This window comes from Callithrix jacchus, chromosome 6, assembly GCF_049354715.1.
Source record: "Callithrix jacchus isolate 240 chromosome 6, calJac240_pri, whole genome shotgun sequence".
Lineage (NCBI taxonomy): Eukaryota > Metazoa > Chordata > Mammalia > Primates > Cebidae > Callithrix > Callithrix jacchus.
This window is the reverse complement of record NC_133507.1, coordinates 59,734,880-59,760,757: the sequence shown is the minus strand read 5'-3', so window position 1 is coordinate 59,760,757 and position 25,878 is coordinate 59,734,880. Positions and strand designations below refer to the sequence as shown.

Here is a 25,878-nt window from a genome sequence, read left to right as displayed (position 1 = left end):
ATGATACTTTTGATCCAGAACTTGCAGCAACAATAGCATGATGTGACTGCAAACTGTATGATTAGAATGTATGCCAGGTGAAACAAAGGGATCACTGTCACAGAAGTTGCTTCGAATTCCAGTTTTCAGGAAAGCAATATAAAGTGGACTACCTGCCACAAAAAATATACTCAGCGAGCGCCAAGCAAGTTTTGGGAACTCCCCAAAACCAGTGAAGACTTTAGCTAAAAGTAGAATTTCAGAGCACTGTAATATGGTTAGAAACCAAACCCCAAAATTAAACATGAAGATCAGTGTCTGTACTGAACAGCCCCATCTGGTGGACACAGGATTTGTGTTATCGACTGACTTGAACATTACCAAGAATTCACCATTCCTGGCATTTGCAGGTGTTAATTTCAGAGAGTTGGATACTCTACTCTCTGTACCAAATACAGTAGAGCAAACCCAGCTTTGAGGCAAGGACCCCTTGAAGTAGACATGCAGTGCTTTTGTTATGGTTCCCGGAGCAAGTCTTTCTCATCCCTGCCACCTCCTGGCCTCCTTGTAAACCTGAACTGCCAGGTACCTCACTTTTCTTCACAGCCAGATAGTTTTTAATGTTAAATTGGTGGAGGAAATGGGTGAGCCACTGCTTGCTCTTACGTCCGGGTGCTCGGTCTTCAGGTAGTATAGCAGCCACATGGCTTTGGCCCGCAGGAGTAACTGGCCCATCCCTAGTGTCCCCCAAGATGTGTCCTCCAAAGAAGCCAGTCAGGAAGAGGGGATGCCCGCTGTGGTTGTAGATGGGGAAGGTGATGCTGCTTAGGTCAAGGGTTTTGTCCACCTGCCAGGCATGCAGGAGTGGGTTGGGGGACACACAGAGCATCTGGTACTTCAGGGACAACTGCTCGTACTGGATCTGGCTTCCGTTTCCCTGTGGGACCTGCAGATCCTGCATCACGCTGTGTAATTTACTGACGTCAGCAAAGAAGTCTGGTTCCAGCTATGAGCTGCTGTGGGAGACCACCAGAATGGAGGCGAAATTGGCCTTGGGGCTCCTCCTGGAGAAGTGGTAGGAGTCGGTGGTGGTGAAATGGCCCTGTAAGAAGCCCATTCAGCCTTGGCCGGGCTGTCAGCGGCTGTACACGGCTCCTCCAGGTCTTCTTGTCCTTGGGCAGGTAGAGGAAGCCGGAGCCCAGCGCAGCCGGCAGCATCATGGGCGCCAAAGGAGGATCATGGGTGCGGGCCCACCTGCCACCGCAGCCACTGGTGGGTGCGGGACAGCTGGCCCTTCAGGCGGTTGGCGTGGCAGCGGCGCGGGTCGACGGCGACCGACTCAGGGTTTCGCGCCAGCAGGGATGCGTCCTTCCCCTCCCACGCCGGGGTGGCTGCGGCCCCTGCTCCAGCAACGGTTGCCGCTCCCAGGGCTGCCATGACGCCCAGCCCCGTCTCGATTCGGTCCCTGTCCCACACCCGGAGCTCCACTGGGCTGGACGCAGACCTCGAACAGCGCTGTCTGGGCTCCGCCCGGCTCCGGTTTCCCTTCCGATTTGGACCGACTCCGCTCGGACTCCCGGCTCGCCTCAGGCCAGTTGTCCAGTTACTCTTCCTTGGCGCCGACTCCCGCTCCCGCTTCGCCCCAGGCTCTGGTCCGGCAGCCCCGATACCTTAGAGACCAGAAGCTCATTTCCAGGAAGCACAGGCTGGACATCAGGTGAAAAAGCAGCTGTGGGGCGCAAATCTCCACCCCAACCGACGGTTTCCTGGAGACGTTCTAACGGAGTCTGCTAGAGCTCCGGCCACGCGCCCGGAAGCGGAAGAGGCGTTGGGAGCACGTGGTTGGCCTGGTAGCCCAACGAATCTGAAATTTGTTTGAGGCGTGCCTGGGCTGTCAGGGGTTCAGCAAACACAAGGAACGCTTCTTCAAGGCCATCAAACGCGTGCCTCTCCTACGGAACTCACAATTCATTGGGAGAATTTGGGTGTTTCTCCCACACACAAATGGCACAGAAATACCACGTGTCCTGACTGACAGATTTTTACCTTTCTTGGGGTTCACCCAGTAGCAGTTTCAGGTAAGGCTTTTGTGAGACTGATACACTTATCTTAGTTATTATTTTTATTCTCTGTCCACAAATGTAACATGTGCATACATTCTCCTTGTGAAAGAAGTAAATGTATATTGAGAAAAGTGGGGGAAAATTCTAAACTTTTTTATCCCATTCCTCTTAAAGGAAGTGTTAAAAAGTGGGTCTACATCCTTGCAAACCTTTTCTATGCAATAAATGCATATCAAAGATATAGCAAATATACCTTTTTCATAAATGTTATTGCACTATTCATGTTATGCAGATTATATTTTTCATTTACAGTGGCAGAGGATTTGAATATGACAGTGCATATATATTTATCTTATTTTTTTAACTGCTCTATACTTTTTCAGTGTACAGATGAAACATAATTTCACCAGAATCTTATTGATGGACCCATAGATGGTTTAGTCATTTACTTTTATAAATAGTGCTCAGTGAATGAATGTCTTTCATTTAACCTATACACAGGAACCATATCTGTGAGATAATTTTTTAGAGTGGATTCACTAGGCCAAAGCGTAGGTTCTTTTAAATTTTTGAGCTACTGAGAAAGTAAAATACAAACAAGTTATATTAATTTATACCCTCATAAGCAATATATGAATTTGCCATAGCCTACCCCACAGTGTCAGCAAAGTGTTTGGTTTGTGCCACTGGTATCTTACTTTGATTTAATTTTGAATTTATTGCTTAGTATCTTTATCTTTCCTTTTTGAGTGAACTGTCATATCTTTTGTGTGTCAATTCAATTCAGAAGTTTTCCTTTTGGATTGTTGAAATTTTCTTTTTGGTTTATAAGAACCATTTATATTTTAAAGAAATGACCACTTTTCTTGTGATTAGAGTTACAAGCTTCTCCCCATTTTGCTTATTGGCATGGCTTATTTTTGTAGTTCAATTAATGAGTACCTTTATGAGTTTCAAGTTTTACTAGAAAATTTAAACCAAAGTTGTGACCAATAGAAATTATCATTACTGGTGGGTATGGTGGCTCATGCCTGTAATCCCAGCACTTTGAGACCAGGCTGGGCAACATAATGAGATCCCAACCTTAAAAAAAAAATTTATTAGGCCAGGTGTGGTGGCTCACGCCTGTAATCCCAGCCTTTTGGGAGGCCAACCCAGGTAGATCACCTGAGTTTGAGACTAGACTGGCCAATGGGGAAATCCTGTCTCTACTAAAAATACAAAAATTCAAAAATTATCTGGGAATGATGGTTCATGCCTATAATCCCAGCTACTGGGGAAGCTGAGACAGGAGACTCACTGGAACCCAGGAGGCAGAGGTTGCAGTGAGCTGAGATCGGGCCACTGCACTTTAGCCTGGGGCATGTCTGTAATCCCAGCTACTGGGGAGGCTGAGGCAGGAGAATCACTGGAACCCAGGAGGCAGAGGTTGCAGTGAGCTGAGATCACACCACTGCACTCCAGCCTGGGCAACAGAGCAAGACTCTGCCTCAAATTAAAAAAAGAAAATTAAACATTAGCCAGGTGTAATGGTGCACAGCTGTAGTCCTAGCTACTCAGGAGGCTGAGATGGGAGGTTTGTGTGAACTCAGGAGGTGTAGGCTGCAGTGAGCTATGATTGTGCCACTGCCCTACATCCGGGGAAACAGAGCAAGACCTTGTCTCAAGAAAAAAAAAGGAAAGAAAACAGAAATTATCATTACTGCCTTGGCCGGATATAACTGCAGTCTTCAAGTATATTTTGTAGCTTTGTATTCCCTATTTGAGTTTTTCATCTTGCATACCTGTAATATTTTGAAAAGTAGTTCTAACTGGGCATCTTTCCATAGTGACGTCCGCCTTCTATGAAGCTCTGTGCTTTTATTCCATATATTATTAGTAAATAAGTTCATGGCCATTACAGTGGATGAGGTGAAACTTTGAAATTTGTTTTCAGTGAGGAAGCTCAAAGTTTGACAAGAAAACAACTGCAAAAATATAACAAAACACCTGTGGAAGTAGCACAGCATCCTGGCTCATAAAATCAGGATCGGAAACCATCAGGCTTCTTTCAGTTTCTTTTCCCTTTCTTGTCGATAAAAACCAAACATTTAGGCCAGGCACAGTGGCTCATGCCTGTTTTCCCAGCACTGTGGTAGGCCAAAATGGATGGTTTGCTTGAGGCCAGGATTTCAAGACCAGCCTGGGCAACAGGGCAAAACCCTGACTCTGTAAAAAATACAGAACATTAGCTGGGCATAGTGGCATGTGCCTGTAGTTCCAGATACTTGGGAGGCTGAGGTGGGAGGATCATCTGAGCCCAGGAGTTGAGGCTAGAATGAGCTGAGATCACACCACTGCACTGCAGCCTGGGCAGCAGAGCAATACCCTATCTCAACAGCAGCAGCAGCAGCAACAACAACAAAACAACCCCAAACATTGAGAATAATTTGAGATGAGGGAAAGGAGAGCCCCTTGCCCAGTTCTCCAGTGGCCTAGTGTCCTTATCTTGTACAGCAGCTTTACTTCCAGTCTTGGGACTACTTAGCAGTCAGTTCTTTGACTGGAGAACTGCCTTGCACTTTACCAGGCTTTCCTTATGAGCAGATAGTTACAGGTTAGTCTACAAGACATCACTCCTCTGTTCACATCCCTGCGATGACTCCACATTTCACTCAGAGCTGAAGTCAAAGTCCTTACCATTATATGCATGTGTGCTACAGCAGACTCACAAAAAGATGGGCAACCACAGGCCCGGGTGAAAAGTCAGAGAGTCTGGTTTCAAACAGGAAGATGGGATCACTGGATACTGTGACAATTGAGAGTCTCTGCCAGACATTAAAATGCCGTGAAGCCATTATAATTGAAATTCTGGGCCAGACACAGTGGCTCACACCTGTAATCCCAACATTTTGGGAGGTTGAGGCAAGCAGATCATCTGAGGTTAGGAGTTTGAGACCAGCCTGGCCAACATGGCGAAACCCCATCTCTACTAAAAATACAAAAATTAGCCAGGTGTGGTGGTACATGTCTGTAGTCCCAGCAACTTGGGAGGCTGAGGCAGGAGAATCACTTGAACTCATGAGGTGGAGGTTGCAGTGAGCCAAGATTGCGCCACTGCACTCCAGCCTGGGTGACATAGTGAGACTGTCTCAAAAATAAAATAAAATAAAAATCTGCTGTGTTATATTTCAAAATAATGAAAAAAGATTCAAGAAAAACCTCTGAGGTAGTAAGACATGAATAGGCCAAGGATAATTGAAAAACATTTATCTTATGCTAAGTTTTCTTATATTCCTGGGCGTATATCCATGCTTACTTGGAAGGAATGTATATTGACACATTTCTGGTAAACAACTGAGAAAACTTTATTAAAATTACAAAAATAAGATCCTTTTGAACATAAGAGTGTTTTGTTAGGGTGAGAATGTTTCTTGATGTGTACTCCCAGGCTGAAGTATCTCTCCTAAATGCCCCTGGCTTTTCGTCTCCTCCTCACTTGCTTCTCCCTAAGAAAGGAGGGTTGACTCCTCTAATTATTAAATTTGTGAAGAATAAGCTGGGAAGGCTCCATTCAGTCCATCATCTTCCTAAAACACGCATGGGGAGACCTGTGTTTGAAGTATATTGCCTTTGTTTAAATGGAAAGAGATTCAGAATTGGGATGCTCTCTTATCTGCAAATGTAAGCCATGTGGTTCATCATCAGCTCTCGTCAGTAATAAAGGTGATATTTTAATCACTTGTCTGCCTCTTTTGTCTTATCTCCTAATTGGCTTGGAATTTGGGTGAGGATGAGGAGAGTCATTTATTGTCATAAGATCCAAACACACATCTATGGATTTATCCTACAGACATACTTACATATGTGTGAAGTGATACGTGTACAAGGTTGTAGCATTGTTTATAATAGCAAAAGACTGAGAGCAATCTGAATGTTCATATAGAGGATTAAATAAGACACTGTTGCACAATGGACTATTATGTAGCCAAAAAAATTAGTAAGCTCCAAGATACATTAGAAAAACAAATCACAAAACAAAAACGAGGTATAGAACTGTGAGTACAATATGCTATAAATTGTGCAAGAAAAAGAAAAATATATAAATATCTGCTAATACCTTCATAGCATATTTCAGAAAGAATATGTAAGAAACTGGTCAATTTATTTATTTTATTTTGCCTCCAGGGAAGAAAACCTGGTAGGTAGGTGCATTTTCTATCTGTTACTCCCTAAAGTCACAGAAATCATGGGTGAGTGCAAATTCAGAGCAGAAATCATGTGTCTGAAAGTCCTATTAAGTACCTGTCTCTTTTAAATCTTGTTAGCAGGTGGTTACAAATTAGTCAATCTTTCTGTCAAATCAAAATGCATTTGTACTTATTTAGCTAAAGTGTGATTACTATAATTTTACTTTTTTAAAAAAACTTATGTCTTATTAAATTAGCATGTAATTGAGTATCTAAATGAAACTTTCACATAAATAGAATAAAAACAGAGGTACAAGGAGAGTTGTAGTACATTGCAAGTTTCATCCTGATGAGTTATTTATTTGCCTTATTTTCATTTACTCAAAAAATACTTACTGAGAGCCTCCTCTGTGCCCTGCTCTAAACTCGGGAAAAATGGGAGCAAGACACTCTCTTTTCTTAGTATGGCCTACTTTAGTAGGGGACATAGATAACAAGTAAACAAGCAGGTGCAGTAGGTCACACCTGTGATCCAGGCACTTTGGGAGGCTTAGGCAGGTGGATCATTGAGGCCAGGAGTTCAAGACCAGCCTGGCCAATATGGTAAAACCCCATCTCTACTAAAAATACAAAAAAATTAGCCAAGCGTGGTGGCATATGCCTGTAATCCCAGCTACTTGGGAGGCTGAGACATGACATTGCCTAAACCTGGGAGATGGGGGGTGCAGTGAACCAATATTGTCCCACTGCATTCCAGTCTGGGTGACAGAGTGAGACTCTGTTTCAAAAAAAAAAGTAAGCAAGCAGATAAGCTAATTTTTAAGTGTTAGTACTAAAAGAGAACAACACAGAGCTATGACAATACAGAGTGGCTAAAATGGGAGAGGAGAAAGGATTATTTTTTCCAAGTTAATTTTTGGGGAAAGATACAATTATTAAACAATCATGTATAATATGCCCCTCTGTGCCTACTCCTATTGTGGGCACTGGGCATAAAGCAACATAGAAAATTAAATCTTTGCTCTCAAGAAGCTTAAGACATTCCACTGATACAGACTGACGATAAACAATCAAATTGATATTTAAGATGCAGAGTCAGATTTACTGTGATACTCCAGGGAGGGCTGGTAATTGCTGGGGGCTATAGAATGTTCTAGCTGCAAGTGGAAGCCAGGTTACAACAACTAGACATTTTACGTAAGCATTTCTAGTAAATTGCCTAAAGAAATCTTAGAAGGAAGAACTGAAGCCCCAAGACTCCAGGAATTCATGATTTATTTTCACATTCTTAGTAAAAATTCACTTTCATACTTACTTTTAATTGTAATTTTTATATTTTGTTTCTTTAAAAAGTGTCCCCCCAATCATAAAAACTTCAGGCCCCACAAAACTTGGATGTTCCCATAATAAGATATCAGGTGATAACAAGTTTTATGAAGAAAAACCAGAATGAAGATGATGGAGTAAAATCGTTGTGGGGAGGTACTATTAATATAAGGTGGTCAGCAGTGGCTTCTCTAATAGATGATATTTGTGCTGAGCCCTGAAGGAAGCAAGCTATAACCTTCAAAACGGTAGGTTCACAGGCCCTGAGGCATCTGTACTGTGAAGCCATCTATAGACTTACTATCTAAGAGGATGTTCCCTAGACTAAATTAATTCTTTGAGAATATTTTATATCTCCAAACTCAGGGATCAGTTATATTAATGAATACAGACACTTACTAAGTTACCCATTTATAAGAAATACAAAAGGTGCATTTTCATGAAAACAGGTTCATTTTCTTTAGATGAGGCTGGAATTTAGAACTGTACAGAGCCTACAGGCTGACTCATACATTCACCCTTGGTCTTCTTCCACAGTGATACTCCTGAAATCCTAGAATGATTAAGTTCTGTTTCTATCAGTTGGCCCTCCTAGCACTCTGCGTCTGAGAACCAGAATGAACCTCTTTGCATTTTCTGTGAGTCATGCACTGTTTAGAGACTAAGGAGGCCTGAGCAGGAAGAATCTGCCCGATGATAACTCTTAGCTCTGTTTTTAGAGTAAACACACCCGTTTAATGAAAACAATGTGTGCACTGAGTGTTATTTTAAGGGAAACAGCACAGAAAGCAGAGATGGGAGAGAACCAAAAGAGATCAAAAGGTTATTAAACAACCTGGAATTAATAATATGTTTAAAAAAAAGTTATAACCAGAGTATCCTGTTTCTTTGCTGTCCACCTTCTATTTTAAAAATGGTCATTACAGAGAGGCATGATGAATTTAACTAGACAACAAGATTACTTGAGGCAGAAGGCAGAGCCTAAATTTTATTTCCTTTTGGATCTTCAGGGCCAAGCACATGGTAAGCACACCATACATATTTGTGCAATTAGGAATTGACGTTAAACTGTGTGAGAACAACCATAACTGTTCTACACCATCTGTTGATAACTTGGGTTTCATTTTATATATGGGTTTCTCATTGTTTTTCCAAGGCCTGCCCACAAAAAAACACAGGACGACGAGGTGAAAAATTCCTAGGCCCTGCCATGCAGCCACAGAAAATGGGAACCTGCCTGAGTGTGGACATCAAATGAATTTCAAGGCCCAGAACTTGGATAGCATGGTTCACTGAGTCTAAGAATGATCACCTTATATGGTGGTATAAGTTGTTTCTGAGCTGATATAACTGGGAATATAGAAGGCTGGGAGGTTGTCATTCTCTGCCTCTTTGACCTGGTAGATACCTCGCTGTGCAGAATAGGCAAGAATGCAAACTTTGTGTGTATTCTGGGACATACAAGGGAGGCAGTGGGAAGCCACATTTATCCTCCTGCATCTCTATCTTGTTTATATTCTTTGCTCTGCTTCTTAGTTCATCCAAAACTAAACCAAAATAAAATCAACTTGAATGAAATCCAAGTCTTTATCCTCTCCATTCCCCAAACCCAGGCCAGATTCCATAGTCTGGTTTTCAGATTACATTATGTTGTCCAGCTCTGTTTTTACAGTAAATGCATATATTTAATAAGAGGTGACAATTTGTACACAGTGAGTATTATTGTAAGAGAGACTATGGGAATATACTCCTGGCCTCAAAGAGCTGACTGCCTAGTGAGGGAGAAAAAAAGTATAAAAACCATTGCTATCTAAAGTCGAGAAAAAGTTAGAGGGTCTAAGACCTATAGTAAACTAGAGGATGTTCAATCCAATAGATGTATTAGTGTAGAAATCCGCCTTTTTGAATCATATATATATATGGTTCATATATATATACATTTTTTTTGAGACGGAGTCTTGCTCTGTCACCTGAGCTGGAGTGCAGTGGCATGATCTCAGCTCACTGCAACCTCCACCTCCCGGGTTCAAGCAATTCTCCTTTCTCAGCCTTCTGAGTAGCTGGAACTACAGGCACATGCTACCACACCTGGCTAATTTCTGTATTTTTATTAGAGACAGGGTTTCACCATGTTGGTCTTGCTAGTCTGGAACTCCTGACCTCAGGTGATCCACCCGCCTCAGCCTCACAAAGTGCTGGGATTACAGCCACTTATATTTTATAATAGGATTTTAAAGCACAACAAAGGTTTTCCAGTTTAACACTAGACCTTCTCTGAGCCTTAAATTTCTGGTGTGAAATTCTTTTTTTTTTCCGGTCAGATGGGTAATGTGCTGACATCATAATAAGGTTCAAGGATGTCACATCTCACACAAGTGTGTGAACATCCAATCATTGTGCTCATGAACTACAAAAGGATTGAAATTCTTTATCTAAACTAGACCTTGTTTATTCGTATGCCACCCACATTTTGGGTTGAGGTAGAACCTTAATCTCTCGGTGTTGTCTGTAATGACTCATTAGTCACCTTGTGGGTGTGGGTGTTCTCCATTTCCCCGGCAGCTCCCTAAGCTGTCACTGTGGCTGGATGTGATATGATGAGTCTCACTGAGGTGAGTCCCAGAGTCTCTGGCCAGAGTCGGCCTTCCAGGGTTAGGAGAATGGCGGGACAGCATTTGCCCCTGCAGTGGGAGCAGCCGTCATGGAGCTGGGAGAGAGTCTGGGGTTTAAGACCAGCCTGGCCAACATAGCGAGATCCCATCTCTGTTTTTAAAAATAAATAAACCTCAGTTGTCCTTAGATACCCTTCCAGGAGCATCTGGTTTCTTTGCTCCACTTTCTAGAAAAACTTCTAGAAGCATTGTTAACCCCACACTGTTCCACCTACTCCAGGGCTTTCACCCCATCACGTCACTGAAACTACTGTGATCAAGTCATCTGTGACGTACATGTTGCCAAATTCAATTGACACTTCTTTTTCCTCATTTTGCCTGAGTCTTGTGCAAACTGCTCTAATCTGCTTTGACCCTTCTCAATTATTAGCTTCTTTTTGTAGGTATCAGTAGCCTCCAGTAGATGCAGGTAAACGAGAGCTATGGATCTCTCCTGATTCTGACCTGGGTACTTTATGAAGAACATTTTAGCAAACTACTAATTAGCCTTCCCTATAAGCATAAAATCTTGGATTTTTCGTTCTTCCAATTTATGTTTTCCCCTGGAAACATTGATTCCAATGACTCATTCTCAGGTTCTGGTTACTGCTACCCCAAATTCCCGAATTAGCACCCTATTTCCAGTGTCACCATACTTTACCACATACTTCTCCACTGCCAGTGGAGATGTACTACTAAAACCTTGGATTTTTACCTTGTTGATGCATCTAAAAATTGTTGGTTTTCAAGAATAGTAACCACTTCGGATCTGTCATCTATAAATGATTATTCATTTTGATGATTTCTCAAGAATGAATTAATTGTTACAATAGTGTATGATTGTCTGCTGCCCTACTCCACTGGCTGAGAGACCATCAGTATCTAAGAGAACTTATCAGTTCAGTAGGGTCAGGGGTCCATTCCCCTCTGAGATAGTGCCATTTAGGGCCATCTTAGCATTGTTGGACTTGCAGCCAAACTAACTGGTTACTCTTGAAGAATGTTAAGAAACCAACTCATTCTAAAAATTGGTGAAGGAAAAAAATCAAGCACTTATTTTTCTTGTATGCAAGTCAAGTAAACAAAATTGTGAATATGGTACTTTTTTTTTTTTTTGAGAGAGAGGGTCTTGCTTTCTCACTGAGGCTGGAGTGCAGTGCAATGGCTTATTCACACACACACTGCCTGGGCCCGGTTGATCCTCCCACTTCAGTCTCCCAAGTAGCTGGAATGACAGATGCTTGCCACCATGCTCAGCACTTTTTTTTTTTTTTTTTGTAGAGATGGGGGTTTCACCATGTTGCCCAGGCTGGTCTCGAACTCCTGCACTCAAGTGATCCACCTGTCTTGGGCTCCCAAAGTTCTGGGATTACAGGCATGAGGCACTGCATCCAGCCTTTTGTTTGTTTTTTGAGACGGAGTCTCACTCTGTCACCCAAGCTGGAGTGCAGTGGCGCAATCTTGGCTCACTGCAACCTCTGCCTCCCAGATTCAAGCGATTTTCCTGCCTCAGCCTCCTGAAGCTGGAATTACAGGTGTGCACCACCACTCCTGGCTGATTTTTGTATTTTGAGTAGAGACACGGTTTCCCCATGTTGGTCAGGCTGGTCTCAAACTTCTGACACCATGATCCACCTGTCTCAGCCTCCCAAAGTGCTGGGATTACAGACGTAAACCACTGCTCCTGGCCCCAACTTTTTTTTTTTTAACAGAAGAATTCCAGCTAGTGAATGCAGAAGAAATGACAGATTATCACTATTTTGACACTTGAATGAAATAATGGATCTAGGCAATGATTATTTATAGCTGCTAAAATCAATAGGTGAGAGGCTGTTGAGGAACTTTATAATGATGGGTCAGGCTGACAACACTTGAACTCACCCATGAATTTTAATATTCCAAAAAGAGAGGGAAACAGATATTATGCACTTACTGGTGTGATGCAATAAGAACACAGCATCACCTGTGAAGTACTCCTCCAAAAAGATCTAGCCTAAATCTTTTCAAGCCTCTAGACCTAATTTTCAGTTTATATGAAATACAGAAGATGGAGAAATGTGTTAAATAACAACTCAGGATACAATTAATCAAATCTAGAATGTAACAAATTCTATAACTTGATTTCATCAACAAATAAATGGCAAGAAAAACAGAAGAAACTATCTGTTGAAAGAAATTTAAGAGCCACTGCATATTACAAAGCAATATGTGAATAGCATTTGGATTCTGATTTGAATAATGCAACTGAAAAAATATTTATAAGATAATAAAGAAAATTTAAATACTGACTGGATATTTGATGACATTAAATAATTTTGTTAATTTGTTGACTATGATAATGGTAAATATAGTTATATGTTTTTTTAAAGAGTCCTTATTATTAAAGATTCATAGATAGACTTTGTAGATTAAATCAAGATGTCTGTCATTTGCTCTAAAATTGTCTTGTGAAGGCTTTGGGAAAGTGGGTTGGCATGTAGATAAAATAAGACTGAACATATGCTGATGTATGTGGAAGGTGGATGATGGGTATTTAGAGGGTTATTATACTATTTATATTATACTTTTTACTTTTGAAGCTTGAAAATTTCCATAATAAGAACGAAGCAAGCAAAAGAAAAACAAAAAGACAAAAAAAAAAATTCAAACTCGAACCCAAAAGCTTGCAATCCTCTGAGCTCTCTCCCCTTAAGAATTCTTTTGAAATTCTATGAATGGTTTATTAGTAATATCTTTACAGTACTTTATCCGATTTTTTTCTTTTGGGACTCCTAATTCTCTCAAATTCCCCATGGCTTTTTCAAGTTAATATATTGGTTCATTTCTGTTTTTGAGTGACGAGGGTAAAATTATTTTTTCTGGGATTTTCCTACTAATTGCAGTTAGTAATGCTTTCCAATGTATGAATTAAGGTTGTCCTCCCAGTAGGAGGTGCTGCCCTCAAAGTGTGGTGGCAGCTTAGCCTTTAGAGTAGATGCCCGAGGCCTTCCAGTGCTGCTCCTGTCTCCACACTGCTTTCCTGGGACCTCTGCATCAGAATCTCTTAAAATACATTTGCTTCTGGAATTATTTTACACCAATTTGCTGCCAAACTTGTGTGGGTCAGATTTCCTCCAGACTACAATTTACCCGTCTCAGCTGGTTTTGCTTTTTGCCCCTTCTTTCCTCAATGAGCTTTGTAGACCCTTTTAAATATTCCTGGTTTGGCATGGTGGCTCACACCTGTAATCCCACCACTTTGGGAGGCTGAGGCAGGGGGATTGCTTGAGGCCAGGAGCTCGAGACCAGCTGGGCAACACGGCAAGACCTTGTTTCTACAAAAAAAAAAAAAATACAAAAGTTAGCCAGATATGGTGGTCTGTACCTGTGGTCCCAGCTACTCAGGAAGCTGAGGTGGGAGGATCGCTTGAGCTCAGGAAGTTAAGGCTACAGTGAACTATGATTGCCACTGCACTCCAGCCTGGATGACAGAGTGAGACCCTGTCATATGTGTGTTTATGTTTGTGTGTGTTGTACTTTGTTGGGAATAGATGTTGGAAATAGTTGCTTGGTGCCACAAATTAGCACAGAGACAAAGGATCTTTTAGCAACACAGTTTTTACTTCCTGGACTGCAGGAAGGGTACTCTCACTAGCCATTTTGCCATGAGAGTACAAAGAACAAAGGAAAACACACAAATTTATTTCTTACACATTTGGGGGTTGTCCTTCTGCTATGTCTGATCTCCGTTGACTGGAGTCAGACCTCACAATCTAAACTAAAACTCGATTGGCTAATAACTTAAAATTTTTTAAACAGGTAAAAGCAAAGGACAACTGGGACATGCCTGTGAGCATGTCCAGCACAGATGTCTTTGTCAAAGTACAAGGACATAGAATGCACTACGTGCCTGTAAGCATGGCATGTTCAACAGCCACATAGGATAGGGCTTAATAAAGTTATTAGGACACTTATTCTTTAACAAGAAGGAAACCTTAAAAAGGAACTTTTCTACTTGCTACAATCTTGCATATATATATCAAGCATGCACTCCAGTCTTCCACCCTAGGAGAAATGTACTCACTTTGTGGAAAGACGGGTTAAAGAAAGCTGACAGAAGATATATATCAAACATGCACATATATCAAACATGCACACCAGCCTCCCACCCTAGGGAGAGTGCTTCATGTTCTAATTTCATCACCATTGCTGTTACTGTTGAAGTTTGCCCAGTCCCTGTATCTTTAGTGTGTATTCTGAACAAGGTCACATCAGAATTCTTCCAATTCTATTAATTAGGATTCTTTATATGAATCTGGATACAAAGGCTATGTCAGATGTAGGAAAGTGGATTTCTTTCCCCCAGTCTACAGCTTTCTTCACTTTCCTATTGGTGCCTTTGGATAATTATTACTTTTTATATTGCATTTAAAAAAATCATTGCTTATTCCAAATGCACAGAGATATTCTCCCCTAATTTCTTGATTTTCCCTAATTTCTTTTAGAATCTGTATTGTTTTATTTTCACGTTTAGTTCTATGATTCATGTTAAATTAATTTGGGGGCAAAGTTTCTTCTTTTTCTATATAGATGAACAATTAATTTCTCCAGCACCATTTGTTGAACAGATTGCTACCATGTCTAATTCTAATTCTAGCATAATTAACCAAATTTGGAAAAATACTTTTTTTTTTTTGAGATGGAGTTTTGCTGTTGTTACCCAGACTGGAGTGCAATGGCATGATCTCAGCTCACCGCAACCTCCGCCTTCTGGGTTCAAGCAATTCTCCTGCCTCAGCCTCCCAAGTAGCTGGGACTACAGGTGCGCACCACCATGCCCAGCTAATTTTTTGTATTTTTAGTAGAGACGGGGTTTCACCTGTTGACGAAGATGGTCTCGATCTCTTGACCTTGTGATCCACCCGCCGCAGCCTCCCAAAGTGCTGGGATTACAGGCGTGAGCTGCTGCGCCCGGCAAGACTTTTTTTTTTTGAAACAAGGTCTAGCTCTGTTGCCCAGGTTGGAGTGCAGTGGTGTGATCATTGGCTCACTAAAGCCTCGAATGCCTGGGCTCAGGTGATCCTCCCATCTTAGCCTCCAGAGTAGCTGGGACTACAAGGCACGTACTACCACACATGCTTGGCTAATTATTAAAAAATTTTGTAAAGACAAGGTCTCACTGTGTGAGACCTCAGCTCAGGCTGGTCATGAACTCCTGGCCTCAAGCAGTCCTCCCACCTTGGTCTTCCAAAGTGCCGGGATTACAGGCGTGAGCTACCATGCCCTGCCTAAAAGGAGACTTTTTTAAAGATAAGAAATGAAAATGGCCACATAAAATATACCTAGGTATTAAGCAGATAGAAGATAATTCTCCTATGATCAAATCCACCTTAGGGGTAAGACTATGCTGATCCCTTGAAAATAATGACATTAACTAAAAATGGTTTTAGAGGAAGTTAAATGTACAGTGAAGTTACTGCCTACACAAGGCTGATGTTATTAACTGTATCAGAGTCCCAGCAAGATTTATTTTGGAGTTGGAGTCTCAACTCCAAATTCCTGGGCTCTATGGACCCTCCCTTCTCAGCCTTCTGACCAGCTGGGATTACAGACACGTGCTACCATGACCGTCTGGTGGCAGGAAAATGTAATAAACTACTTTTTACAAAGCTGTGGGAAGTGTATAAGTAAATTCTGAGGGATAGTGAGGAATTCTAAGGTTAGTAATATGAGGACTCCATTACCATCCCAAGCGCAGGGTGACATGCTTTTCACCATGTAAGGATACATGAAGAAGATGGCCGTCTGTAAACCAGGAAACAGGCCCTCATAAGACACCAGATCTAACAGCACCTTGATCTTGGGCTTCTCAGCCTCCAAAACTGTCAGCAATAAAATTCTGTTGTTGAAGACACCCAGTCTATGATATTTTGTTATGGCTGTCCAAACTGACTAAGACTCAGATATATACATACTACGTGACTAGAGCAGGAAAAGCTAATCAATGGTAGTTACTTTTAAGAAGGGCATTGACTGGGAGAAGAGCACAGAGGAACTTTCCAGAGTGCTGAAATATGCTATCTATCAATCTGGGTAGTAATTACAAGGTAGTGTTCACTTGTGAAACTCCATTGAAGCACTTAAAATTCATGCACATTATGGTTTGTGTGTTATAATTCAACTTTTTAAATGTTTAGCCCCAAATACCCTTCTTTTCTCTTTATCTGTCACAACTATTTTATTTTATATGAAGTCTTGTTAAAGAACCTGTGCCATTTTATCAACTTCCATGTATTGTCTTCTATAGAAGATCTACTTATGATTTTATGCATGCTGACCTTGTTCACTTGACAGGTGTAGCAAATTGACCCAAGTAAATTTGACTGTTCACAATTATTAGATAATTTAGGGGCCAGTGGAGGCCGCCATTGTTAGACATAGGGGTGGGCTCTTGTTCCCTCCTTAACAACCTCACTTTCAGATGACTTACTACAATGAAAGCAGTTTTTTAGACAAGGTTCACATTCAAACATCTATTAGCAGGAAAACAGAAAAATAGTCCTATAATACATTCCCAAAATTCAGGGAGACCCTAGATTTCTGGCTTTTAGGCTCTCTGATATTCATCTTGCACACGCACGCGCGTGCGCGCGCGCACACACACACACACACACACACACACACACACACACAGAAAAACTTAGGAAGCCTAGCAGCCTTCAGAGTGATACTCTTGGCCTGGATTTTGATTTAGTTGACTTTCCTGCCCCTTAGTGATGAATTCTGTCACTTGACCCTGACCAAAAGTCTAAAATATTGTCATCATCTGCCTTGAGTACTTTTTCTTTCCTTTTTTAAATGTTTTTTTCAAACGAGTGAGAAAGTTCGAGTAAAAATTATAGTAGTGAAAGAGAAAGTCCTTCAACAAATCTAAGAAAGTTGAAAGTAATTGGCTAATTTTTTTTTTGAAAGAAAGAGAAAGAGAAAGGGGGAGAGAAAACAGGAGTCTTGCTCTATTGCCCAGGCTGGAATGCAATCCAAAAATAGGTATTAAAAACCTCTTTTATGCCAATAATTGTGCTTAACCACGGAGACAGGAAGGAATAAGGAAAGAAAATAAACAAACAGACAACCAATATTTCATTTAAGTGTGTGAAATGCTATGCACATGCTGAAGAGTGATTTACTTTCAATTATGTGGTCACTTTCAAAATAGGTATAATATGATACTGAGAAAAATATATGTTCTATGGACCTGGGGTGAAGAATTCTATAAATATTCACTGAGTTTACTTGCTCCAGGTCTGAATTCAAATCATAGATGTCCCTGTTAATTTTCTATCTCGTTGATCCATCGAATATTAACAATGTGATGTCTAAGTCTCCCGCTATTATTGTGCAGGAGTCCAAGTCTCTTTATAAGTCACTAAGAACTTGTCTTATGTATCTGGGTGCTCCTATATTGGGTGCATATATATTTATGATCATTGACTCCTGTTGTTGCATTGATCCTTTTACCATTATGTAATATCCTTTGTTTCTTTTAGTCTTGTTACTATTAAAGTCTATTTTGTCAGAGACGAAAGTTACAACTCCTGTTTTTTTTTTCTCTCCATTTGATTGGTGAGTCTTCCACCAACAATTTGTTTTGAGTCTTTGTGTGTCCTTGCTTATGAGATGGATCTGGATACAGCCTACCGATGGGTTTTGACTTTTTATTCAATTTGCCCGCCTGTGTCTTTGATTGGGGCATTTAATCCATTTAAATTTAGGATTAATATTGATATTTGTGAGTTTAATATTGTTGTTTAATGCAAGCTGGCTATTTTGCCCGTTAGTTGATATAAATTCTTCATTATGGAGATACTCTTTACCTTTTGGTAAGTTTTTGGGATGACTGATACTGGTTGTTCCTTTCTGTGTGTAATGCTTCTTTCAGAAGCTCTTGTAAAGCAGTCCTGGTGGTAATCTCTGAGTCCTTGTTAGTTTGTGAAAAATTATATTTTTCCTTCATTTATGAAGCTTAATTTGGCTGCATATGAAAGTCTGGGTTGAAAATTATTTTCTTTGAGGATATTGAATATTGACCCCCACTCTCTTCTAGTTTGTAGGGTTTCAGCTGAGAGATCTGCTGTGAGTCTGATAGGCTTCCCTTTATGGGTAACCTGACCTTTTTCTCTCGCTGCCCTTAGAATTTTCTCCTTTATTTCAACCCTGGTGAATCTAACAATTATGTGTCTTGGGGTTGCTCTACTTGAGGAATATCTTTGTGGTGTTCCCTGTATTACCTGGAGTTGAGTATTGTCCTGCCTTACTAGGTTAGGAAAGTTTTCCTGAATAATATCCTGAAGAATATTTTCCAGCTTGGATTCATTCTCTTCATGGCATTTAGGTACACGTATCAAACATAAATTAGGTCTTTTCACATAGTCCCATATTTCTTGGAGACTTTGCTCATTCCTTTTTACTCTTTCTTCTCTAATCTTGTCTTCTCATTTCATTTCATTAAGTTGGTCTTCGACCTGTGATATCCTTTCTTCTGCTTGATCAATTTGACTGTTAAAACCTATACATACTTCGTGGAGGTCTCATATTGTATTCTTCAGTTCCATTAATTCACTTATATTCCTCTCTAGATTGTCTATTCTCATTAGGATGTTGTCAAACCTTTTTTCAAGGTTCTTAGTTTCTTTACATTGGGCTAATACATGTTCTTTTAACTCACAGAAGTTTCTTATTATCCACCTTCTGAATCCTAATTCTGTTAATGGAACGCACTTGTTCTCCATCAGGCCTTGTTCCCCTGTTGATGAGGAACTGTGATTCCCTGTAGAGGGAGAGGCATTCTGATTTTGGGTATTCTCAGCCTTTTTACACTGGTTTCTTCCCATCATTATAAATTTATCCACCTGTCGTCTTTGTAATTACCAGCTTTCAAGTTAGGTCTCTGAGTGGACGTCCAACTTGTTGATTCCCTGCGCCGGCTAAAACAGCAGTGTTAAGATTCGTGGTGCTTTTCTGCTCAGGAATCTCCGGTCTGGCTTTCTTCTTGAGTCCCTTCTTCAATCAGCTGAATAGGCGACTCTGCCTTCCTGGAGCTCCAAATGTCGACCAAAAGGGGACCCAGTCTCGTTTACTCTGCATCAAGAACTGCTGCACCAGGGTGCTGGCAAAACCACCGCACCCAACACGAGAGTTGTGCTGGCGACCCGTGGGGCTCCTCTGCTGGGAATCTCCTGGTTCGTGAACAACAAAAATTCATCTGAAAGTGTGGCGTCCTCTCGTTCTCTGCGCATTCACTGGGAGCTACAATCCTGAGCTGCTAGTAATCAGCGATCTTGGATCTCTCTCTTGAATACTTTTTCATGAATTTCTTTTTCCTCACATTTAAAATCCAGGTTAGAATGATAAGTCCATTCTATGAAGCCATTGCGGTTGGTATGGCACTACAGGATATTGGGACTTGGCTTCCTCATATCTTGCTGCTTTGCCACACATATGGTGTTGTCTTCATTTGCTTGGTCAGTTTTGCTCATTACCACATCCATATCTAGCTAGTTGAAGAAAGGAGAAAAGTAGATAAGAGAATAAACTCATTCTCTTTAAGAATGACCTGGAAAGCTGGGCATGGTGGCTTAGGCCTGTAATCCCAGCACTTTGGGAAGCTGAGGCAGGTGGATCACAAGGTCAGGAGATCGAGACCATCCTGGCTAACACGGTGAAAACCTGTCTCTACTAAAAATACACAAAATTATCCGGGTGTGGTGGCACACGCCTGTAGTCTCAGCTTCTCGGGAGCCTGAGGCAGGAGAATCGCTTGAACCTGGCAAGTAGAGGTTGCAGTGAGCCGAAGTCGTGCCACTAGAGTTTAGCCTGGGCAGCAGAGGGAGACTCCATCTCAAAAAAAAAAAAAAAAAGACAAGAGAGAATAAAGGACCAGGGAGCTGATGGAAACATGAAATAAATGTGTTTTTTTTTTTTTTTTCAAGATGGAGTTTCGCTCTTGTTACCCAGGCTGGAGTGCAATGGTGCAATCTGGGCTCGTTGCAACCTCCGCCTCCTGGGTTCAAGCAATTCTCCTGCCTTGGCCTCCCGAGTAGCTGGGATTACAGGCACGCGCCACCACGCCCAGCTAATTTTTTGCATTTTTAGTAGAGACGGGGTTTCACCATGTTGACCAGGATGGTCTCGATCTCTTGACCTCATGATCCACCCGCCTCAGCCTCCCAAAGTGCTGGAATTACAGGTGTGAGCCATCGCGCCTGGCCTGAAATAAATGTTTTTTTTTTTTTAGCTGGTGTGTTGGAAAAATGAAATAAATGTTTTTTTAGCTGGTGTGATTTCTGATAATAGGCTGTACCTGCAGTTCTGCCCAGATGTTGTGGGCATAAAGAAGCAGTTATATTTGTTTAGGTGCCTCTGTCTCTAGGCAGAGCCTGGCTCTTTCTATTCCCAGTGTTAAGCCTCCATACCAGCACATTAACTAGCATGTAATAAACAGTTTGCTGAATGGATGAATGAGAGTACTCTGACACTCATAAGATTTGTTCTGTTAAATACTTACATTCTCAGTGACTTGATCAAAACAAGAATTAAGGTTTAAATTGTGTTTGGCACAAAATAGAGACTAGATAAATATGCATTGATTAGATAAAGGATAATCTAATTAATTTAAATTTAAACTACCTGAGCACAACCCTGTTCAATATGTTTTTTCTCATTGGCCTTAAGAAAAGAAAAAGAGCCCAGAGGAGTCTGAACTATGTGAGGTATGCAAAATGTATCAGGCCAGAGAGAGATGAGTTTGGGACTTCAGTCATGTCCCTACATCCCTGTATTAGTCGGTTCTAACACTGCTATAAAGACATACCCAAGACTGAGTAATTTATAAAGAAAAGAGGTTTAATTGACACCCAGTTCCACATGTCTGGGAGACATCAGGAAACTTAACAATCGTGGTGGCAGGTGAGAGGGAGCAAGCAAGAGCAGAGGAAACTGCCTTATAAAACCACCAGAACAGCATGGGGGAAACCATCCCCATGATCCAGTCACCTCCCACTGTGTGTGGTTCCTCCCTTCATATGTGGGGATTATGGGGATTACAATTTGAGATGAGATCTGTGTGGGGACACAGAGCCAAACTGTATTAATCAATCACTGCGCTTGGGGGGCAATTGTTTAAAGTCACATTGCTCTTTACTACCTGCTTCATCCATATTAATGTTCTTGGAATTTGTGATATTTTAGCCAATCAATAGCTTATGTTATTTTAATGTATGTTACTGGTAAACAACTTAGGAACTGCCTCTTCTTTCTGCTTTAAAAACCTACTTGTAAGTGCTGCTAATTAGAGCATATATTCAGGGCAATTTGAATCCATGCTTTCATGCAGCAGTTCTCAAACTTGGCTCAAATAAACTCTCTACTTACATTAATTTTGCCTCAGTTTTTCCCTTTATGTTGACAATATTGCATCAAGTTGAATGCTCACAGCAATTGTATGAACGAGATGGTATTTATTATTGGCCCTACTTTATACCTGAGGAACAGAGAAGTTGAACAACTTGTCCAAGATCACAGCAGGAGGACCATTATTTGAAGCAGGCACTCTGCAGAAACCCAGTTTTTACACTTTTACATGCTGTACTATATTGTTTTCTGAACTCCAAGATTCCATGGATCTTTAACTTTTTTTTTTAAATTTCACTTTTTTTGAGAAGTACTACAGTGTGTATGTGTATTCACACATATTTTTGGAAAACATAATCTGAAAAAAAAGCCAAAACACTTCACATGAATGGAGAGCCAAAAGAAGGTGTGGGGTACAGATGCTGTCCAGAAATACTTAAAAATAAATGTATTATAGCTCACGCCTATAATCCCAGCACTTTGGGAGGCCGAAGTGGATCATGAGGTCAAGAGATCGAGACCATCCTGGTCAACATGGTGAAACCCCGTCTCTACTAAAAATACAGAAATTAGCTGGGCATGGTGGCGCGCGCCTGTCGTCCCAGCTACTTGGGAGGCTGAGGCAGGAGAATCGCTTGAACCCAGGAGACGGAGGTTGCAGTGAGCCGAGATCGCGCCATTGCACTCCAGCCTGGGTAATGAGCGAAACTCCGTTTCAAAAAATAAATAAATAAAAACAAATGTATTATATTAACACAAACTAGCAGCCATCCCCCTACACCCTGCGGTACTTTTTAACCCAATCTGCTAGGATCAAGGGCGGGACTCCACGGTCCTTGGGAGCCAGCGACAGCCGCGCATGCTCAGAGCACAGGGACCGCTCCAGCTCCTCCGTGGCCCTGCCCACCCAGACCGCAAGGACTGCCGGGACGGCTCCCATCTTCTTTGAGCGCTTTAGGCAGGCTGGCTGCGCTGGGGAGTCGGGTCGTTGCTGTTGCTGTTTGTGAGCCTGTGGCGCGGCTCTGTGGCACGAGAACCTTAAAGGTGAGAAACTCTCGGTGGCTAATGAGAAGCTACAAAAGGGCCCACTTTGCTGATGCCCGACGGCGCGTTTCCGTTCGTTATTGCCTTTCGCGGCGTTGGTCAGCCTCTCGCTTTTCTGACGTTCAGGCCGAGCGCCTCGTGGGCCGCAGCCGGAGGCGGCGAGGCAGCCCCCGCGAGGAATGCGGGAGCCTGGAGTTCCCGGCACGTGGCCAGTGCCCAGGCAGTTCGGCGATTGCTTTGAGGCGGGACTGTGGCTGCCCCATCCCCATTGCGTCCTTTCGGTTTTTTACCTCCACCGCGTTCTAGTCTCACCGAAGGCTTGTGGCCATCTCTTAAGTTTCTGGGAAGGTGGGCACGGGGTAAACGTCTGTGGAGCCTGTGAACTGACTGGAGGCCAAAGAACTTAGGGCTGCAGATACACCCCAGTGTCACTCTTTTTGGTTTTTTAGGGCCTTCATCGCTCACATCAGGTTTCGGTGTGAAACAGCAAAACGTGGGTAATATTTCACTTCCAGTCGTACATTCTGGAAAAGTAAGGGATGAAACGCAGTCCCCAAATTAGGTAGTCCAAATAGGTTTTGCAGGGACTGAATAGTTCTTTTACCTCATGGTTTGCTCTATAAGTGGCCCTAATCACGGTAGTAACTTAGGAGTGTAGATTGTGATAGACAAGACAATGCATAACACTGAGTAAATTTTCTAGGGGGATGTGCATCACGCAGTACCCCGATGCAAGTGCTTCCTTTGTGCATCCAGGGTAGTGAATGCAGTTGCATTGTGTCAGGTGATGCTTCCAAGAAGTGTACCTGTATCAGTTCATAACTAGAGTCAATTAATGGCAATATTCTCGATGGTTTGTTCACATAACTTTTGTACAATAGGGATGACTGGGTGGCTTAGTAGAGTCCTGGAGGCAAGTACTTTGTAATTAGAAGACTTGGTTTGTAATTTCTAGCAAACCAATATCATAGCCTCCTTTTTTCCTTGCAGTGTGCATGTCAGGAATGCGAAACAGGAAACTGGCTATCCAATGTATTAGTGAATCAGTAGGCATACTCCCCAGTTTAATATCGTGTTAGTGTGACCACATTCTCAAATTTTTGTTTCGTATGTTCCTTAGCATAGAGTATCTAAGGAACTGGAGTGTTTGGATTTTTTTCACCTTAAAGTTATGATACCTAACTTGCTGATAACAAGATTTGGGTAAGTTAGCTGTGACTACATTTTAAAAGAAATGAGGCAGGGCTTGGTGCCTCACGCCTGTAATCTCAACACTTTGGGAGGCCGAGGTGGGTGGATCGCCTTGAGGTCAGGAGTTCAAGACCAGCCTGAACAACATGGTGAAACCCCTTTCTACTAAAAATACAAAAATTATGCCGGGCTCAGTGGCTCATGCCTGTAATCCCAGCACTTTGGGAGGCCGAGGTGGGTGGATCACCTGAGGAGGGAAGTTCGCAACCAGCCTGACTAACATCCAGAAACCCACGTCTCTACTAAAAATACAAAATTAGTCTGGCATGATGGCGCATGCCTGTAATGCCAGCCACTCGGGAGGCTGAGGCAGGAGAATCGCCTGAACGCGGGAGCGGGAGGTTGCGGTGAGTGGATATCATGCCATTGCACTCCAGCCTGGGCAACACGAGCGAGTGAAACTCTTGTCTAAAAAAAGAAAAAAAAAAAAAAAAAAACCGAGACCAAACAAATGCACAGTGATATACTGAAAGTATCTTTTGAAGCTGGAAATGGTTGGTCAGTGATTGGAGTTGTTTTTTTTCCCCTAAAGCTTGCTTGAAGATAAAGAGTTTCTTGTTATAGAGGATGGGGTAGTGATTTACTGAAAGAGGGGCAGCTTTTTTTCATAGTTTTTAGATATTTGTCATTATTTAACTCCAAAGTGTTGCTTTGTTGAGATATTTGAGAATTGAGTAAAGAAACTGAACCTGTGAAATGAGAAATTCTTGATTTATTTAAAGAAAACAATGAGATATTAATACTTTGTAAACATTCTAGTCTTGAGTTTTATATGAAAAATAACTGTATGCTAATTTGGTAAATTTTACAGATAGCCACAATGGCTGAAAATGGTGATAATGAAAAGATGGCTGCCCTGGAGACCAAAATCTGTCATCAAATTGAGGTATGATTCCTGTGCTATAAACTGCAAAAACAAGTTCCTTGAAAGAAAATGGACGACCTCAACACAAATAGAGAAAGAACATTTAATTTCAGTATATGGACATATTCAACATTTGGCTTGTCTTTGATTCTTAGATGAACATATAATAACGTACAGTTTTATATTGGTGGAGCCAGGTTATGAAACTCAAGATGTACAAACATTTCAAAAGGTTAACACTATAAGCTAATGTTATCTTTTTAAAATTTTAGTTTCATAGTCTCATAAAATGAGAGTAGTTCCTTCCTCATGTTTGTAGTATTACATTAGTGAATAAAATGTTAAGCACTGAGAAGAAATCCTGACACATAAATAACATAAAATCCTTGGTAAAGTACCTTCCCTGTGAAATAACACTATATTTTTGGTCATCCTAGTAGTTTTTCTCTGACTAAACAGTTCTCAGCGATTGCAACTTTAATATATTTTTTTCTTTAGGCAGAGTCTCACTCTTGGCCAGGCTGGAGTGCAGTGGCACTATCTTGGCTCACTACAGCAATTTTGGCTCACTGCAGCCTCCGCCTCCTGCGTTCAAACAATTCTTCTGCCTCAGCCTCCTGAGTAGCTGGGACTACGGGAGCATACCACCACACCCGGCTAATTTTGTATTTTTAGTACAGATGGGGTTTCACCATGTTGGTCAGGCTTGGTCTCGAACTCCAGACTTCAGGTGATATGCCTGCCTCGGCCTCCGAAAGTGCTGGGATTACAAGTGTGAGCCATTGTGCCCAGCCAGTAACTTTGATAAAGTATCTGTTTTCACATTTAGGTGTTATGTTTATGTTAACATAATACCTCAAGTGATCTCTGTACCTCTGCAGCACAGAGGCAGGAGGATGGCTTGAGTCCAGGGGTTAAAGACCAGCCTAGGCAACATGATGAGACCCCATCTCTACAAAAAAAATTTAAAAAATTAGCTGAGTGTGTTAACAGTTTACCTGTAGTCCCAGCTACTTGGGAAGCCGAGGTGGGAGGATTGGTGGAGCCCAGGAGGTAGAGGTGATCATACCACTGCACTCCAGCCTGGATGACAGAGCCAGACACTCTTTAGGGGGTGGAGGGGTGATCGAAAGAAACCTCAG

General features: G+C 41.7%; 1 protein-coding gene, 1 non-coding gene and 1 pseudogene across 3 annotated transcripts in view; 1 reads left to right on the top strand and 2 right to left on the bottom strand.

Moving 5' to 3' along the window:
- Window positions 1-273: 273 nt before the first annotated feature.
- On the bottom strand, window positions 274-22,516 carry LOC144582936 (patched domain-containing protein 3-like; annotated as a pseudogene).
- The window catches only part of SSB (small RNA binding exonuclease protection factor La), a 33,864-nt gene continuing 9,803 nt past the window's right edge, over window positions 1,818-25,878 (top strand). Inside the window, exons 1-2 of one of the 2 annotated variants that reach the window (XM_035304582.3) lie at window positions 1,818-2,057; window positions 24,683-24,757. In XM_035304582.3, coding sequence (XP_035160473.1) covers window positions 24,692-24,757 — 66 coding nt within the window. In that variant the 5' untranslated portion in view covers window positions 1,818-2,057; window positions 24,683-24,691. Of the gene's footprint in view, window positions 2,058-22,523; window positions 22,621-24,682; window positions 24,758-25,878 lie in introns of those variants that run through there. The other variant, XM_002749282.7, reaches the window with a different exon arrangement.
- Window positions 9,853-9,956, bottom strand: LOC118155165 (small nucleolar RNA U13). The gene has a single exon (XR_004745384.1). It is a non-coding gene; the product is annotated as a small nucleolar RNA U13 (small nucleolar RNA).